Source organism: Cololabis saira, chromosome 23, assembly GCF_033807715.1.
Source record: "Cololabis saira isolate AMF1-May2022 chromosome 23, fColSai1.1, whole genome shotgun sequence".
Classification (NCBI taxonomy): domain Eukaryota; kingdom Metazoa; phylum Chordata; class Actinopteri; order Beloniformes; family Belonidae; genus Cololabis; species Cololabis saira.
Genome location: NC_084609.1, coordinates 30217427 through 30237634, shown reverse-complemented (window position 1 = coordinate 30237634; position 20208 = coordinate 30217427). Strand labels below are relative to the sequence as shown.

Below are 20208 nucleotides of genomic sequence, written 5' to 3'. Positions count from 1 at the left end.
GAAGCAGCATTTGTTTTGAATTTGGATACAGGTAATGCGTCATGATGTTCTCCGTGCGTCGCTGGTTTGATCCAGATATCCCAAATGATTAATTACCATGTAAACGGAATATTCAGAATGTTTCAGTAACCGGAATATTAGCAATAACCCAAATTTTGACTGCATGTAAACGTAGTTACTGATGTCTCCATCTTTGTTTTTCCTCCCTGCAGCTCAGACCTTCACCCTGGTGACCAGCGACACATGAGCGGCGTCAGCCTCGGCGTCCACGCCGCCGTCCCGCAGAGCCCCGACGTAGCGCCTGCACGGAGCTCCATGAACGCTCCATGAACGCTCCATGAACCATCCTGGCCCAGCCCGGCCCAGGACCGGACGCATCTTCAAGTCATTCTAGACCCGTCACAGATGCAGTTGTGTGGAGTCTCATTTCCCCGAGAAACGTGTCCTGAAGACACTGAGGATGTTGTAAATGGTTTTAACTGACAGTCTCATGTTAACCACAAGAAGCTAACAATTACAAATGCTTTTCCTGGTTTCTGTGGAAGATAACTCCAGAGCCGACCGGTGTCCAGAGACGTGTGACTCAACATGCCGTAAACCGTAGCTGCTTAACCTGCTCAGCTGTCAATCAAACGGTGTTAGCAAGCTCATGTTTTGCATATCTGTTAGCTGTAGAAACACAGGTCACTTATGGAAGTTGTCCCCTGGTTCTGGAGGAGTTCTGGTCCGTGCTTCCCAAAGCTGCTTCACTTTATTTTGTACGTTTTTGGACGTTCACATCTACACAGCTCTCTGAAGGAGCACAGCATCACAGCATCACATCCAGGTTCAGGTCTGGACATGGACTGGGTTCAGGTCCGGACCATCATACCTCCACCTCCGTGCTTGAAAGTGGGTCTGAGCACTGCAAAAACTCAAAATCTTACCAAGAATATTTGTCTTATTTCTAGTTAAAATGTCTCATTTTTAGTCAAAATATCTCATTACACTTAAAACAAGACTCATCACTGGAAAAAACAACATTTTTCACCTGTTTCAAGTAGATTTTCACTTAAAATAAGTAGAAAAATCTGCCAGTGGAACAAGATTTTTTTGCTTGTAATGAGAAGATAAATCTTGTTCCACTGGCAGATTTTTCTACTTATTTCAAGTGAAAATTTACTTGAAACAGGTGAAAATTGTCAAATAACAAGTTATTTTTCTGGTAATGACTCTTGTTTTAAATGTAATGACATTTTTGTTCTTGTAATTTTGCGTACAGAAAATCACAATATTCTAATTTTCTGAGACAGTCCTGTATCTTCTCATTACAAGCAAAAAAAATCTTGTTCCACTGGCAGATTTTTCTACTTATTTTAAGTGAAAATCTACTTGAAACAGGTGAAAATTGTTGTTTTTTTCCAGTGATGAGTCTTGTTTTAAGTGTAATGAGATTTTTTGACTAAAAATGAGACATTTTAACTAGAAATAAGACAAATATTCCTGGTAAGATTTTGAGTTTTTGCAGTGAGGTGGTTCTGCTAGTTTCCTCCAAACATGTATCTGGACATGAAGACCAGACATGTCCACGCTGGTCTTGTGTCTCCAGAGGACATGGATCCAGAAGTCTGCTGGTTTGTTCACATGCAGGTTTGTGGACCTCAGTCCTGCTTCCAGGTTCTGGTTAGACAGAATAGGTTTCCTCCTGGAGACTCTTCCAGACGACGGTCCTGGTTCCGTCTTCTTCTCCTGATTCAGCTGTCATTAAGCCACGCCCCCTTGGATACCGCTGCAGTTCTACAGCGGTGACGGTGTGAGACCTGGGGCCGGATTCACCAATACGTTCTTAAGAACGGTCTTAATAAATGTCTTAAGGTCTAAAATTAAGAAGTTCATAAGAAAGTTCTTAAGTGCAATTCCTCAATATTTTCTTAAGAACTGTCTTAAGAACTGTCATTTCTTACGAATTTCTTATTTTTCCTACTTAAGAACTTCTTGAAATATGGCTGTATCCAAAATGGCATACTAAGTACTACATGCTACATACTGCATCAGTATCCCACAATTATATTATATTACATTTATATTATTATTATTATTCATTTCATTATATTCAGTCATGCACCTGCAGTGAGACTTCACTACACCGATGCTCCACAATATTGCGGGTCTTTGTTTGTGCAAATGTGTTGAAAAAGGTGATATTAGAGTCTTACCTTTTCACAGAAGACATTTTAAGACAGGTCAAGGTTGTCTTAAAGTTAAGAAATAAGTCAAGAACAAATTTGAGAACTTTTATTTAAAAAATACCATTTATTCTTAAGTTTTTTCTTAAGAAGAAACTTAAGAAGAAAGTTGAGAAAATACTTAAGAACTTTTTTGGAGAATATTACTTCTTCTCTTTTTTCTTCTTAAGACTGAACTTAAGAAAAAAATGACACTAAAAGGAGCTTGAGGCAGGATTTATGAAAATAATTCGTAAATGTTTTAAGTTTTCTAGTAATAATGTCAGATGAAGCGTTCCAAACCAAAAAGAATGATTCCTCTAGTGTATCTCTCCTTTGCCTTGAACAGGCTGTGTGCTGCAAAATGTGCTGCAATTCGGTCCCGATTTTCCCGCGCTGGGCTGTGGATGTGACGTCACATGACGCTGCATGCACGTTCTCCCCGTTCTCCCGTGCCGGCTTCACTGTTGGCTGCAGTACCCCCAACGGCCGTCGTGGTGAAGGGTGGCGCTAATGAGTTTCATTTCTTAAAGGAGCCTCATGCTCCTTTAAGAAGATTTTTTTTCTTAAGAATGTTTTGTGAATCCGGCCCCAGGTCCCAGGAGCCCAGACCTGTCCAGGGGTCTGAGTGCTGTGAAACCGGTCCAGCGTCTCCACAAACAGCCCAGATCAGTTCCCTCTGTCCTGTCAGTCATCTCCGTGGTCATTTCCAGCTGCCGAGGGGCGGCAGGCTGGTGTACAGATGTAAATACGAGCTCCAGCAGGTCCGGCCGAGGACGACGGAACACCAAAACTCAACACATGCAGTGCTTTACTTCAACCCAAGTGACCGCCGACGGGCCCTCTGGTCCGTCTGCTGCTGCGACCCGTTTTAACTTCACCCTCTCTCCTTCATGTGACCCGCACAGCCGTGCAGGGGTCCCACACACTGGTGCCGCTCCACGCCCGCCCTGCTCCGCAGGACGGGAAAAACGCTTCGGTTTACTTTTCTGTTCGGTTCTGGCAAGTTTCCGGGGGACTTTGGGTTTAATCTGTGGCCCCGGGTGGACAAGAGCACATGTATGAAGCAATAAGTAGTAGGAGTCTGGAGCTTCAGGACATCGAGGAGGTGTAAGAACTGTTAACAAAAACTAAATATCACTTTAAAAATCAATCTAGAGCAAAGAAGAATAATTTATGTACACACTGAAAATAAGAGTGAATATTATGAGAGTTATTGTTAATATTATAAACATCGATATGCAAAAGTTCATACACATCTGTTTTCTATCACGTGAAATAAAATAAATGTTGATGTTCCTAAAACATGTTGGAGGTCTTTGTTCAACGTACACACAGTAAAATAAGATCAGGGGGGGTGGTGGATTTGATCATATGGGGACAGATAATTTGTGCTGGTTACAAATAATATAATATATTACAAATAATAGCAGTGACCAAAACAGCTGCAGAAATACTGCAGGAATGACATAGCAGCAGTTAAATGCAGCCTTCTGTAAGCTTTAAATATCCACTGGGCTTACATCAAATACATCAAAACACAACAATAAAAAACACTTTTCTGAACTTATCAATATGACTCTGTCCTTCACAGGATAAGTAACATGGATCACTGCAAAAACTCACAATCTTAACAAGAATATTTGTCTTATTTCTAGTTAAAATGTCTCATTTTAGTAAAAAAAAAATTTCATTACACTTAAAACAAGACTGATCACTGGAAAAAAACAACAATTTTCACCTGTTTCAAGTAGATTTTCACTTAAAATAAGTAGAAAAATCTGCCAGTGGAACAAGATTTTGTTGCTTGTAATGAGAAGATAAATCTTGTCCCACTGGCAGATTTTTCTACTTATTTCAAGTGAAAATTTACTTGAAACAGGTGAAAATTGTCAAATAAGTTATTTTTCTGGTGTTATTTTTCTGGTGATGACTCTAAATGTTGAAATAGCAGTAAAACCACATTAATTGATGAAATGACATAAGGGATGGAAAGGGGGGATGGCAGTTTTACAGGGGGGATGATTTGGACCGTTTTTATTTCAGGAGGGATGCCATCCTCCCTCAACTCCAGTACTGGTTCTGGGCTGGTTTTAAAGGTCCTGGGATGAAGCCTGAAGGCCTCTAACCAGGACTAACCAGAGGACACCAGCCGGACAGCCTTTGGACAGTCCCCTTCCACCTCTGGCAGCATCTGGACTCTCTGGTCCACTTCGGTTCCCCTCCAGGACCTTCCAACAGGACCAGACCAGACCAATAGTCCACCTGAAACTAGTGCCAGCAGAGCTGGAACAGGACGATCAGACCCTGGAGACACACCGGGACACAGCTCTGGTCCTCCCTGGTTACACTGCTGTCCCCCAAGACCTGAATCTGGACCAACAGATGGCTGGACAAGACAGGTAGACGGATATTGGACATAAAGGGATTATAAAGAGCTCAATGAAAGCAAGAGCTTTTACCTTCACTGGGAAAACCCAAGTTAAAGTCTCCTAAATGTTTGTGATTTCAAACTCATATGTTCGTGTTATATTTATTTGTCCAAGAAAAGAACATTTCCAACTTGTGAGAAACAAAGACGAAGTGAAATCAATAAAACTCGGCCACGCGGGACGTGCACGGCCTCTGTTTGTTGGACCACGTGGAGAAGAGAGGCCACAATGCCAGAGCTCGCTTATGTCTGCGAAGATGACTCACTCTGGTTTAAACGCTGAGACGAAAAAACGTCATGATTCCCGATAAAGAGACCCGGGTGTGTGAAGTAGTAGAGTATAATGATAATGTTTTCCCAGAGCAAGTAAATCCTAACCCTATTCTGACATGTGGGAGCAGGAAATAGTTTGGGTGCCTGTCATCTTGCGGAAAGTCGTGCTCTTTAACCCGCAGGTTCCCAGGGTTTTAGTAGGAACTCAGCCCTCAAGATTATTCCAAAAATACTGTCTATCTAGCTAGCGGTCTGGCTGGGACCTGGGGATGTAAATCTAGATATTTCAGCTGCCAAAATGCTGAATCCAGGTTGAAAAACTGTTTTTCATTTGTGGACACAAAAATAAGAACAGCTAAATGCTTAAATGTGAGAACGTGATTTATAGTGTTTGTTGTAGGATTTGACCCAGGCCACTTTGAAGTGGAATCTCTTCATTTCTTCAATTGGCCTCTAATGCTCTCCTAGCTCATCAATATCTTAGCTAGATAGGTTTCTTCCTTTTTTTTTGCCAACAATATCTTTATTTGTTTTTCAAAATCTTTCCAATGACACAAAAATAAGAGAGCTCTTGCCTAAAAGGAAACGCTGAATTATTGTCCAGCAATCCAATCATATTCCTTACAGCTCAGATATTTATAAGATATCATAAAGCAACAATCAATTTAGGTTTAAATGAGAAAAAGAAAGAAAAAAATAAAGAAATAAAACCCCAAACAAAACAAAAAAGTAACAAAATTCCAAACAACAAAGGTTTCTCTGTTTTTTGAAGGGTTAGCCCAAAATATTTCACCATTGTGCTTAATTCAGAAATATAAACTCAAATATACAATTCACCTAATAAAGAAATCAAGTATCCAAAGAAAGGAAATTATTTTAGAACTAGAGGATTACTAGTAGCTAATGCTGCGTTCCATTTACCTCGGAAGTCGGAACTCGGATCTGGGAATGACGACACAGACGAGTTATCAGCGTTCCAGTTACAAAGTCGGAAAACAAGTTTGTAGTTCGCATATACCACATAAAAATGTGAAGTACACTATAGCAGCATATATATGCTGAACAATACTTGTATATGACTGATCTAGTGTGACCAAAACTAGAAAGAAGTGCTACTAATTATTACAGAGCTCTCTTCTGTTTACAACCGGGGCAGCCATCTTGGAATGTGAACTCGGGGGTGGTGAAAACTCTCCCACTTTCCAAGTGGGAAATCCCACTTCGAGGGGCGTTCCAGTTGAAAAATCCGACTGGGAACTGGGAAATTCCCACTTCCGAGGACAAATGGAACGCGGCATAAGCCTCATCCACCCCACTCCCCAGACCGCTTAAATCCACTCTCCATATATTCCATAAAAGGACCCCGAAATGTTTTGAAACAATGATAGTTTGCCCTTTATAATATAAGTGATATTTTCCATAGGTAATGTTGTAGGCGCTAGGTTTCATTTAATTGCAACGTTGCATTCTTATATCTAGCTTGATTCATTTTAAAGTGCACGGTTGCAGAATTATCATGGGTCATCTGAAAAAGGTTGAAGTCCCTCTACTCATCAAACAAGGGTTTTATGAAATAAGAACCCCAGCAAACAGAACCAGACGGTCTGGGAGTGAGAGTAGTGATCGGAGTGAGACCTCCTCCGCACACACCAGCTCTGCTCCGTGTCGTCACGCTGAGCGAGCAGTCAGGCGGACTTTCTGACACAAACTTGACTAAAACTCGCTCCGCTTCTGGTCCAGAAATGGCCCAGATCACGGCCGCAGGAACCGAGCCGGACCACCAGCCGCCGTCCAGCCCGACCAGCCCCGCCGGAGCGGCGGGAGCCGGCCCGGAGGGGCAGGAGTCGGCCCCCGGCGGCAGCAGCAGTAGCGGGGGCTGCCCGGAGCAGCCGCGCGGCCGGAGCCCGGTGCTCCGTCCCGGAGCCTCGCCGGACCCGGACCGGGACCCGAGCCGGGACCAGGCCGGTCCCCGCGGGGCTGCTGCCGGGGGGGGACCGGGGCCGGGTCCCGGGGACTCCGGGGGCTCCGGGGAGGGCTCCCGGGGGCTGAAGCAGGAACAAAGAGGCGAGGGGGGCAGCGCGCCCTGCTGCCCCCACACGGACTCCAGCAAGCCCGGGGCCGGGGAGGGGGGGCCCGGGGGGAGCACCGGGGGACCCGGGGGGGCCACCGGGGCCAGGGGCCCCAGGGACGGGGAGCCGATCAGCCGCGTGGACTCCGAGGACAGGTGGGTCCGGGGGAGGGGGGGCACCTACACCTACACCTACACCTGTTCATCCCTCTGGGGAGGGGGGGGTGGATGGATGGATTACTGATGGATTAACGATGATTGATGGATTAAGGATTGGGAGTGATGGATGGAGCAATGGATGGATACGTGATGGATAGATGAATTAAATAATTAATGAGGGAGTACTGATGGATGGATGCATGAGGGTTGGATGTATACATGGATGATGGATGGATGCATGGTTGGATTGATGGATGGATGGATGCATGGATGGATGGATGGATGGATGAGGGATGGATGGATGAGGGATGGATGCATGTTTGGATGGATGGATGTATACATGGATGAGGGATGGATGGATGAGGGATGGATGCATGTTTGGATGGATGGATGTATACATGGATGAGGGATGGATGGATGGATGGATGAGGGATGGATGGATGTATACATGGATGGATGGATGCATGTTTGGATGGATGGATGAGGGATGGATGCATGTTTGGATGATGGATGGATGGATGGATGCATGGATGGATGAGGGATGGATGCATGTTTGGATGGATGGATGGATGCATGTTTGGATGGATGCATGGTTGGATGGATGGATGAGGGATGGTTGGATGTATACATGGTTGGATGGATGGATGCATGGTTGGATGGATGGATGCATGGATGGATAATGGATGAGGGATGGTTGGATGTATACATGGATGAGGAATGCATGGTTGGATAATGGATGAGGGATGGTTGGATGCATACATGGATGGATGGATGAGGGATGGTTGGATGCATACATGTATACATGGATGAGGGATGGTTGGATGTATACATGGATGAGGGATGGTTGGATGCATACATGTATACATGGATGAGGGATGGTTGGATGTATACATGGATGAGGGATGGTTGGATGCATACATGTATACATGGATGAGGGATGGTTGGATGTATACATGGATGAGGGATGGTTGGATGCATACATGTATACATGGATGAGGGATGGTTGGATGTATACATGGATGAGGGATGGTTGGATGCATACATGTATACATGGATGAGGGATGGTTGGATGTATACATGGATGAGGGATGGTTGGATGTATACATGGATGAGGGATGGTTGGATGTATACATGGATGAGGGATGGAGGGATGGATGAATGGATGCATGGTTGGATGGATGTATACATGGATGAGGGATGGTTGGTTAAATGAGAACGTGATTCATACGTGTTTGTTGTAGGATTCTTCCTCTTCTTTCAAGTGGAATCTCTTCATTTCTTTAATTGGCCTTTAATGCTCTCCTGCTAGCTCATCAAATAGTTAAGATGAGGAAAGCAATAACACAGAAACACGTTTAAAATGCCATTTAAACTCCATAAAACTCCATACTGTAACATACCTGCATGATGACAAGGGCAGGGAAGGATGTCATCACCTGTGGGTAAACGGCTCCGTTTGTTATCCTCCATTGGTCCCCGTAAACTCAGAGTCCAATTCAAAGTTCTATTACTGGTGTACAAATGTCCCCCGGTTGTGGAGCTGTGTTGGGCGGAGAATCATCACATCTGCAGCAGATGATAGACATTGGTTACCGTAGTTACATGTGTGCTGCTCCTCTCTGTGTTTCAGTATGGGCTCCACCCTGATGGACGTGGAGAGCATCGCGTCCAGCGGCCGCTCCACCCCGGCCATGCTCAACGGCCACGGCGGGGGGATGGCGCTAGCGGCGGCGGCGGGGGGGAAGAGCCTGAGCTACACCTGCTGCTGGGACCAGTGCCAGCTGCTGTTCCCCTGCAGCCCCGACCTGGCCGAGCACATCCGGACCTGCCACGTGGACGGACAGCGCGGCGGGGTCAGTGTCTGCACGTTACTACTCACCAGGGTTTCCATGCTGCACATACTAGGGATGTCACCGGGTCAGGGGGTTTCTGATGGATCCGGATTGGGGGGAAGTGATCAGATTTTAATAAATTAAGTTATCTGAATATTAATAGAGGGAATAAGCATGACGTCATAGATGAGACTTCACAGCGGGTTACGCCAACTGGTGTCGGAAAGACTGAGTGTCGGAAAGACTGAGTGTCGGAAAGACTGAGTGTCGGAAAGACTGAGTGTCGGAAAGACTGAGTGTCGGAAAGACTGAGTGTCGGAAAGACTGAGTGTCGGAAAGACTGAGTGTCGGAAAGACTGAGTGTCAGCGTAAACTTTCAGTTTGAGCAACTTGAAAACATCTAAAATGGGAAAGAGCTGTTGTGCGATCGACTGTACTCATAGATTTAGCAAGAAATCGGAGTTATCGTTTTACAGACTCAGACTGCCGAAAAATAAGCTTTAGAGAGACAAATGGATCGCTGCAATTCACAGAAACAACTGGATTCCAGGCACCGAAATGTGGATTTGTGGTTCCCATTTTGTATCAGGTAATGTTGGATTTTTGGGTAGCTAACGTTAAACGGTCAAATCATAAAGTTCGGTGTCCTCATCACTTTAATTTCTACAACAAATCCTGCCTTGAAGTCGGACCAAGCGTCAAAGACTTTTGTATGCCTTCAAGCTTTGCTTCGTGTATTTCCCCGGCGTAGAAATTAAGTACATATAAACATCAGGAAACTGGATTCATGGCCAAATATTAATGTCCATGGACCACTGGTTGTTGGTAACTGTACCAAATATTAATGTCCATGGACCACTGGTTGTTGGTAACTGTACCAAATATTAATGTCCATGGACCACTGGTTGTTGGTAACTGTACCAAATATTAATGTCCATGGACCACTGGTTGTTGGTAACTGTACCAAATATTAATGTCCATGGACCACTGGTTGTTGGTAACTGTACCAAATATTAATGTCCATGGACCACTGGTTCTTGGTAACTGTACCAAATATTAATGTCCATGGACCACTGGTTTCTGGTAACTGTACCAAATATTAATGTCCATGAACCACTGGTTCTTGGTAACTGTACCAAATATTAATGTCCATGGACCACTGGTTCTTGGTAACTGTACCAAATATTAATGTCCATGGACCACTGGTTCTTGGAGTAACTGTACGGGTCACTGTCAAGTCCAACTACAATGCTAATTTAAGCCGTGTGAGTAAGGGGGGGGTCCAGTGGGAAAGTGACGTCAATGCATTCCCTCTATTATATAATCTTTAACCTGGAGTAGCAGTTGTAGCGAGTTAGCTGATATCCGTGTTTCTGACTTAGTGACCTTGTTGATATATTTAGTTTCAGCTTTTTTTCAAAAAGGCAAATAGCGACTTTCTTCAGGGGCGTTGACTAATGTGGAGACTAACTTGAAGTCTGGTATGGGGGAGCAGCCGTGCTGCCATGAGCCCTCACACAGCAGACGTTCACCTCTGCACGTCCAGACTCCACGTGGATCCTACATCCGCAAATCCAAATGGCCTGATCTTGCACCGGCTCAGGGCCGTTGGATGATAAGTAATAATAATTATTTGTCACATTTCCCGATGTCTGTCAGTCGGCCGACGTCTTTGGCGTCGGCTGACGTCAGTGCGGTTTTTGCCGTTGGGGTCCTGCAGCAGAGTGGGCCACAGCCGGGATGGAGATCCATATCCTGGACTAGGGCTGCAACTAACGACTATTTTAATAGTTGACTAGTCACCGACTATTGAAAGGATTAGTCGACTAATCGGATAATTAGTAATTTTTTTTTTTTAATTTTGTATGAGGTTGCTTTAATTATGTGGCAAATGATAATAAACACAAGAAAGATGTTTTCTTCATCCTGCTCCTGCCCGCATCCACAAAACTCTGAGAATTTATGCCCGCACGGCGCACAATAATAGAGATGCATTTAGTGTCTTCTCCCGTCCCGCAAGAGAAATGTCCCAGACAAATCTCTCTGATTTAATGTTAACATGATCATTGTGGAGCTTGATGGATGATTGACAGTTCATAGGTCACCTGACTGACAGTTAGATGTAAATCCATCATTGTCATCACACAAGATATTTCACCTTTCGCACTGAGAGTAGCTGTGAGTGGCTCAAATAATACTAATAAATAACATGAAAAAAACAAAGTTAACGAATGAAACAAATTAATTTCACAAATGAAAATAGGCTTAATATCTTACCGAGGCGAGTCCGTTTCGTTCAAAACTCCGACGTGCTTTCTCTTCAAATGCATTACGGACGTGCTCCCGTGATAAGCAAGGTCTGCTTTGCAAACCTCGCAAGTCATCTTTTTATTTGCCGTATCGAGGCTAAAAGGCTCCCAAACTTTTGAAGTTTTATTTCCCGCAGCTGCTGAGACGCTATCGTGCGTGCGCGACTCTCAGCAGAGATTGTATTGAAGTGAGACGCCTCACTCCGTTGAAAAAACACGTCTGGCAACAATTGTCGACAATGGAATTCATTGTCGACAATTGTGATTATCGATTTTGTCGACAACGTCAACGAATCTTTGCAGCCCTAACCTGGACAGTCTCTCCTGGTGGAGTCCCTGTAATAGATTGGGGTAAAGGGGGACGTTTTGGGGTAAAGGGAAGATGCCTAGCTTGTAGTAACTGGGCTGAGGTGGGCGTGTTCTACCTGCATCTTGTTCTGCCCATTTAGTCCATGTTCCAGACCAGATCCAGTACCAGTACCACTCAAGGTGACAAAACCTAGATGCTGGTGCGTATCCTGGTTTAGACTCATGTACAGGATATCTGTCAATGTTTCACTATATTGTCTTTGGTATCATTTTAAAGGGGACCTTCTAAGCATTCATTCAAGCTAAGATGTGAATCTTTCTGACCAACATAGAGGTCACTGCAGCTCTTTAAACTAGAAACAACACACATTTTTAAGATGTGGTTTTGGAGTAGGGGTGTAACAATATATCGTGCCACGAAATTTCGCAATACAAAAACGTCACGATACGTGTCGTGGAGGTGACAAACTATCGCGATATTGGGTTATTAATATTAATCTATTGTGTTGACTAGTAACATGCAGCGTATTTGTGCCGACTGCGCCTCGACCCGCGGACCAAAATCTTCCTCCGCTCAGAAGAAACTAGTACCGTTTTGGTCCCGATCACGGGACTCTTGCAGGGTTTTGAGATCTGAACTTTTACTGATGTAAGGCTGGTGTAGAGTTAAGCCTTACCTTATTAAATTAAACCTTTTTGGGGTGGTGAGTAGGATAAACACGGGGACAACTTCTGCTGAGTTCCAGTGTACTTTAATGTCCCTCAACAGTGTAGGATTTTAGAACATCAACACAGCACCTAGTGCCGTACTGTGGCGTATCACTCCGCCCAATCTAAAACAGACTAATCACTACAGATAAACTGACTAGTGTCATTATAGTCCCTGATTTACATCAGAATATAAAGAATATATTTATAAAATAATGAACCCTGAATTACCAAAATAACCTTCTTAATAAAAATAAATCTCCTCTTACACTTATAAGGTGAGAATGAATCAATCTTTTTTATGATGTAAAATTGTATGTATTTATTTACTTTACTAGAAAAAAGTCAGATCATACATGAGAGAAACTATTCAGTTTGTGGCTAAATATTTGTACTTGTATGAAACTGAAGATCATAATACAAACCTGACATTTACTTTTAGTTCAGTTTGTGGAAAATGGTTGGCCTGGCTTTCTCTTTAAAACTTAAACAGTTATAAAGCATTACAAACTGTAACAATAGGGCAAACGTACAGTATTGATTTGTATTTTGTGTCTTTCAAATAAAAGACAATTTTTTCCAGTCATATGTTCCTCATTCAAGGTTGTTAAAAAATACTGCTATAATATCGTATTGTTATCGTGACCTCAATATGGTGTATCGTACCGTATGGTGAGATTAGTGTATCGTTACACCCCTAGTTTGGAGTTTCAGAACCTAATCTAAAAACCATGAGGGACAGGAAGTGATGCTGATCTGTGTCCGTTCCCTGCAGGTGTTCGTGTGTCTGTGGAAGGGCTGTAAGGTGTACAACACTCCGTCCACCAGCCAGAGCTGGCTGCAGAGGCACATGCTGAGTCACAGCGGAGACAAGCCCTTCAAGGTAACGCCCGGCCGCAGGTGAGGCTCCCCCGCTCCTCCACACCCCGCTAACGGACCTCTCTCCTCTCTGCAGTGCGTGGTGGGCGGCTGCAACGCCACCTTCGCCTCGCAGGGCGGCCTGGCCCGCCACGTCCCCGCTCACTTCAGCTCCCAGGGCTCGTCCAAGGTGAACAATCAGAGCCGGGTGAAGGAGGAGTCTCCGTCCAAGGCCGGCCTCAACAAGAGGAGGAAGCTACGCAACAAGTACAGGCGCTCGCTGCGTACGTCTCTCTCTCTCACACACACACAAATCAAAGGCAAGTTTCTGGTGACGGGAGGAGAACATGAAATGCAGCGCTGCTGTCGCCAGAGTAACTGAACTGAACTGCAGGGGGCACACAATGTTGTTTTCATCCAGGAGAGATCAGGAATACTGAAGATAAACCAAGGGGTCATCTGCATATAAACTGATGTTTGTGTTAATTAACACCAAACGAGTTGGAGCGTGTAGAATTAAAGAAACAGAGTCTTCATAGAGAACCTTTGGGTTCTACACTGCAAAAACTCAAAATCTTACCAGGAATATTTGTCTTATTTCTAGTTAAAATGTCTCATTTTTAGTCAAAAAATTAGTGCTGGGTGGTATATCGGTTCACACCGAATACCGGTGTTTATTTTTCTTATGATATGAATTTTTCATATACCGTAATACCGGTGAGTATGTACAGTAGCGTACACAACGTTGCGCCGGAACGTAGCGCCGCGCGGCGGAACGTAGCGCCGCTGGACACTGTTTGTGAGGGGACTGTACTGATGCACCGATTGTTCGGTAACCGAAATTGTTCCGCCGAAAATGGCAAAAAAACACTTTCGGTGGAATAAGTGGGAAAAACCCGAACAATTAATAACGGCGTTGTAGGTTGTAATATAAGGAAATAGACTAGCCGCTCCCGTAACTGTTGCGCACCACAAACATAAATCGTTGGCCAACCAAAAAGTAACCACATAAGAATTTTACCTAACATTCACCAGGAGGTGGAACCAAAACAACATAATGCTGGGAAATTAAAACATGTTCAGTTTTTTATGTTCAATAAATATTTTCTACCTTGTAATTTTGTAAAAGATTTTTTTATTTGAAAAGCATGCCTAAATCAAATGTATTTGATTTGATTTGACAGTAAAATAGCCCATTCTAATCCAATTTACTGCAGCAATTCCTTTCCAAATCATTAGAAAATGTGGTTAACACCCAGTTGTGCATGAAAAAAATTTTTGGTCATACCGCCCAGCACTACAAAAAATCTCATTACACTTAAAACAAGAGTCATCACCAGAAAAATAACTTGTTATTTGACAATTTTCACCTTTTTCAAGTAAATTTTCACTTGAAATAAGTAGAAAAATCTGCCAGTGGAACAAGATTTTTTTGCTTGTAATGAGAAGATAAATCTTGTCCCACTGGCAGAATTTTCTACTTATTTCAAGTGAAAATTTACTTGAAAATTGAAAATTGCCAAATAAGTTATTTTTCTGGTGATGACTCTTTCACTTGAAATAAGTAGAAAATCTGCCAGTGGGACAAGATTTATCTTCTCATTACAAGCAAAAAAAATCTTGTTCCACTGGCAGATTTTTCTACTTTCTACTTATTTTATGTCAAAATCTACTTGAAACATGTGAAAATTGTTGTTTTTTCCAGTGATGAGTCTTGTTTTAAGTGTAATGAGATTTCTTTGACTAAAAATGAGACATTTTAACTAGAAATATGACAAATATTCCTGGTAAGATTTTGAGTTTTTGCAGTGTAGTTAGTACAACTCGTGTTTCCATGACATTCAGAGAAATAAAGTTAATAAAGGTCAACAAATATCCTGGGTTCTAACTATCTGTAAAGAAATGAAAGTTGAGGAAAGTCTTCAAAATGAGATTTTCCATGTTTAGTTGTAATATATGTGAATAGTTTCCATGACCACATATCGAAACAGAAGTCCTGTCATGGAAACGGCACTAGTTCAAAAACTCCCCAATATCAAATAAACCTTTTCTCGCTTCCTCTCGATAATCCACTTATTCACAAAAGTGTCATGGAAATGTCTTTTAGGAATTTCCACGTCTTTGGCAGCATCAACAATTAGTTTCAGCTGTTTTTGTCCTCAATGATACAACGTAGTTGTCCTGTAACATTAACTTCATCTTTCTATCATCAGGATTTTACCTCTGAATAATCGTGGACGATCATCTGAATAATCAGGAATGATGACAATGAAGTTTTTTATAGTACGGAAGGGGATAAGACGTGATTGTTTAGTTTTGGACAGTTTTAAACTGGAGTTGAATGGAATTAACATGTGAGCTGAGATGGAAGATCATCAGCAGAACAGTTAAAAGGAGTGACAAGGTTTTTTGGGCCACGGTTTTCGGTTTGTGCACTGCAAAAACTCCAAATCTTAACAAGAATATTTGTCTTTGTTTTTAGTTAAAATGTCTAGTTTTTGTTCAAAAAATCTCATTACACTTAAAACAAGAGTCATTACCAGAAAAATAACTTATTTGACAATTTTCACCTGTTTCAAGTAAATTTTCACTTGAAATAAGTAGAAAAATCTGCCATTGGAACAAGATTTATCTTCTCATTACAAGCAAAAAAATCTTGATCTCAGATTTCTCTATTTATTTTAAGTGAAAATCTACTTGAACCAGGTGAAAATTGTGAGAGCTGAGTAGGTACTAGTGGAAAAGCTCCATTAGGTATTTGGTTGCAGTCCTAAACAACGCCCAACTCTTTTGCAACAAACCTGTTTCCACGGCGATATAATACAAGTGCGGTGCTGATGATGGACTTCCTGTTTGCAGCCCGACCCCACGACTTCTTCGACGCTCAGACCATGGACGCCATCCGCCACCGAGCCATCTGCCTCAACCTGGCCACGCACATCGAGAGCCTGGGCAACGGCCACAGCGTGGTCTTCCACAGCAGGGTGGGTGCACACGCATCGCTGCAGCACATCTGGACCGGGGGGGGGGGGCACGTGTTGACCTCAACTCTGTCTGTGTTCAGGTCGTCGCTAGGAGGAAGGAGGATTCTGGGAAAGTGAAAGTGCTTCTGCACTGGACACCTGAGGACATGTAAGTTCTAACTTCATGCTGACATGTTTGACTTCCAGATGTGCTGATGCGTTCTCTCTCTCGGTCAGGGTTCATACGTTTTGAAAAAACCTGGAAAAGTCGTGGAATTTGAAAATGTCATTTTCTAGGCCTGGAAAAGTTTTGGAAACATAAGTTCACCCCAAAAGTTTTGGAAAAGTCATGGAATTTATTTTTCTCACTTAATGATAACATTTAGTACGGAAGAGTATTAGGGCCAGGCAGGAGAAAAATGAAAATAATATTTTAGAGGAGGAGGATTTTTTTTTCATTAGGCACTTTGAGAAAAAAGTCAAAATGTAGAGATTAATGTTGAAATACAATTTCAAGGAAAAAGTCAAAATTTCACGAAACTTCGACTTTATTCACGAAATTTCGACTTTATTCTTGAAATTGTATTTAAACATTAATCTTAACATTTCAACTTTTCTCTTGAACTGCACAATAAAAAAAAATCTTCCCCTCTCAAATATTCTTTCCCTTGCATGGCCCTAATACTCTTCCGTACATTTACCGGTAGTAATAACAGCCTATAAGGTAGATTCAATAAAATCGTTAAAATATTTTGTAACGAACAGTCTCACACGTGACGTGTCTAGCATCTTGCGCGTCATGCAGATCGGACCGAGTGACCACATTCTCAAACAGTTATTACAGTTATATTACATTACTATAAAACATATACTACAACATATTGCTGGTATATCAGTGTTAGTTTAAACAAATGTTCGTATAATTGTCATTGACATCATTAATTGTCATTGATCTCCACTGTGGTGATTTTTTACATAGTTTTATTCCTATATTTCATTCACACATTGATGTTTTAGAGGTCATGTATAGTCATGGAAACTTGCTGCCAAGTCAAGCCAAGTTGTTGGTTAAAATGTGTATGAACCCTGCTTGGTTTTCCAGATGTTAACTCGTTCTCTCTTTCAGTCTTCCAGATGTTTGGGTGAACGAGAGCGACCGACTGCAGCTGAAGACCAAAGTGGTTCATCTGTCCAAACTGCCCACGGACACAGCTGTGCAGCTGGACCCCAACATCTGCAGGTGGGGCGTCTCGGTCTTAATGTCCCTCTCATTGGTCTTTATGGTTAACTGTCGTTGTCCAGACCCGGGGAATAGTAGTAGTTTTCACTGGAACCAATGGTCCAATATCAGAAGTCCTTCTTGGGGCCACATAAAACACCCAGGTGAAAAATATTTTGGATGGTGTCTTGGCTACACGAAAGTCAAAAATATCTGTTATTTATTGGGTCCCGGTCAGGGATTTATGGAGTACTGGTTTCCCAGGGACCGGGTGACTAATGGCGCTTTTACACTTGTACCTATTCAGCCCGACTCGACTCGCCTCGGTTTGGTTCTTTTCCACTAGGGGTCTAAGTTGGAGTCAGACGTCTGAGTCAGGATGTGACATCATTTCAAGAGCGACTCGTGGCTTCTTGTTCATTTCTTTCGAAGAACAGTGGCAGCACAGAAATCTGTTCCGTGGTTAAATTCAGAGGTGAAGACCTTCTTAAACCTGGTGGCTGAGGAAAATATCCAGAGAGAGCTGGATGGGGCCACGAGGAATGAAAAAATCTACCAGGAGCTTTCTCAGTCCATGTCTGCTCAAGGCTACAAACGTCACAGCAGCTTCACTCCAACCTCCTACTTCTGGTCTGGCTATGAAAAGAATCGAGGGCGAGTGGAGTCGGGCTGAGTAGGTACTAGTGGAAAAGCGCCATAAAGGCGTGCTGATTAGGGACCGGTTCACCGAGCATCATTGATTACGGACTGGCTGACCAGGGAACGGTTGAACAGTGATTGGTGCCAAGACTTTCTGAAATGTTGGATGGATTTTGAGGAAAATCCACGCCAAGTCCTTTATTGGTCTGGTGGCGTGAGGTCCCGGGGGCGCGAGGTCCCGGGGGCGCGAGGTCCCGGGGGCGCGAGGTCCCGGGGGCATGAGGTCTGGACCCAGGGGTTTAAAGAAAGACATTCTGTCACATAAACTGAAACTGTTTCTTCCTGCAGGATGTTCTTCTGACCTCCTGCAGCCACGAGGAGTCTCCTCCCTGTGAATCTGTGAACCTGCTCCAGGATCCTCAGGAATGACCCGTCTGAACCTCCCTCACCTGTCTGAAATCATGACTCCTCCCCCTCACCTGTCTGAAATCATGACTCCTCCCCCTCACCTGTCTGAAATCATGACTCCTCCCCCTCACCTGTCTGACTCCTCCCCCTCACCTGTCTGAAATCATGACTCCTCACCTGTCTGAAATCATGACTCCTCACCTGTCTGAAATCATGACTCCTCCCCCTCACCTGTCTGAAATCATGACTCCTCACCTGTCTGAAATCATGACTCCTCCCCCTCACCTGTCTGAAATCATGACTCCTCCCCCTCACCTGTCTGAAATCATTAGGGGTGGGTATTGGGAAGGACCTCACGATACGATACGCATCACGATACTTGAGCCACGATACGATTAAAAAATTGCGATATCCCGATTATGCGATATATCCTGATATATCGCGATATTCTACATAGTTCACCGAAAAATTTAAAAATGCATTACACATCTTAAAATCCAAGTTGTACATATGTACGTCAGATGATAGTGATAATGCATTGGACAGACTGAGTCAAATGTAATTCAAACTTTCCATTTTAATTATGCAACATATTTGCATTCTTAGATACAAAATACTCAAAATAAAATGCAGTGTCTCACCCACACTGAAATTGAAATCACAAAAATACAGTACAGCTACTTGCCCCTGACTTAAAATGACAAAAATAAAATGCAGTGTCTCACCCACACTGAAATCACAAAATAAAGTGCAGCTAGGGGTGGGCAAAAATACTGATACGGCAATATATCGCGATACATACATTGAATATCGTATCGGGAGACTATGTATCGCGATATATTGCCGTATCGATATTTTTGCCCACCCCTAGAAATCATGACTCCTCCCCCTCACCTGTCTGAGATGACTCCTCCCCCTCACCTGTCTGACTCTGCCCCCTCACCTATCTGACTCCTCCCCCTCACCTGTCTGACTCCGCCCCCTCACCTGTCTGACTCCTCACCTGTCTATGACTCCTCACCTGTCTGAGATCATGACCCCTCACCGAGATGGCTCCTCCCCCTCACCTGTCTGAGATCATGACTCCTCCCCCTCACCTGTCTGAGATCATTACTCCTCCCCCTCACCGAGATAGCTCCTCCCCCTCACCTGTCTGAGATCATAGCTCCTCCCCCTCACCTGTCTGAGATCATGACTCCTCCCCCTCACCTGTCTGAGATCATGACTCCTCCCCCTCACCTGTCTGAGATCATGACTCCTCCCCCTCACCTGTCTGAGATCATGACTCCTCCCCCTCACCTGTCTGAGATCATGGCTCCTCCCCCTCACTGAGATGGCTCCTCCCCCTCACCTGTCTGAGATCATGACTCCTCACCTGTCTGAGATCATGGCTCCTCCCCCTCACCTGTCTGAGATCATGGCTCCTCCCCCTCACCTGTCTGAGATCATGGCTCCTCCCCCTCACCTGTCTGAGATCATGGCCCCCCCCCTTCACCTGTCCCTGGTTCCTCCTCCTGTGTTTGGTCTGTTAGTTTATGGAGATCTGTAGATCAGAGGTTTTAGACGAGTAGAAACCTGCACCTGTAAATACTCAGATGTGTAATATATTTTTATACGCCACATGTTTTTTACTGTTGTAGATAGCCGTCCGTTTCCGGACACTTTCTTTTAACTAGATGTTTGAAAAGCTGATGTTGGCCATGTGACCTGATGTCATTAAACACATCCTACATCTGCCGTCCTGGACTGCCTTTCTTTCGGGGGGAAGGTTCGGGTTCCTGCTCAGGGAGAGTTCAGTTTCAGCACAGCTGCCACAATCAGAATCAGA

At 43.7% G+C, this 20208-nt stretch overlaps 2 protein-coding genes across 6 annotated transcripts in view; both read left to right on the top strand.

The window, feature by feature from the left end:
• LOC133424289 (pleckstrin homology domain-containing family A member 5-like) overlaps positions 1–920 on the top strand; it is a 141410-nt gene extending 140490 nt beyond the window's left edge. Inside the window, exon 30 of the mRNA XM_061714791.1 lies at positions 213–920. Coding sequence (XP_061570775.1) covers positions 213–247 — 35 coding nt within the window. The 3' untranslated portion in view covers positions 248–920. The remainder of the gene's footprint in view (positions 1–212) is intronic.
• Positions 921–6577: 5657 nt separating this feature from the next.
• Positions 6578–19390, top strand: aebp2 (AE binding protein 2). 5 transcript variants are annotated; one of them, XM_061714315.1, is made up of 10 exons: positions 6578–7132; positions 8766–8988; positions 13069–13176; positions 13249–13471; positions 16011–16135; positions 16216–16283; positions 17241–17354; positions 18321–18421; positions 18512–18533; positions 19368–19390. In XM_061714315.1, the coding sequence occupies exons 1-8, from the start codon at positions 6651–6653 to the stop codon at positions 18331–18333; spliced, it is 1356 nt and encodes a 451-aa protein (XP_061570299.1). In that variant the 5' UTR covers positions 6578–6650; the 3' UTR covers positions 18334–18421; positions 18512–18533; positions 19368–19390. The 5 variants fall into 5 exon arrangements, with proteins under 5 accessions (XP_061570299.1, XP_061570298.1, XP_061570300.1 ...); XM_061714314.1 differs by lacking the exon at positions 19368–19390 and having other exon boundaries at positions 18512–18562; XM_061714316.1 differs by lacking the exon at positions 19368–19390 and having other exon boundaries at positions 18321–18429; positions 18498–18530.
• Positions 19391–20208: the final 818 nt, after the last annotated feature.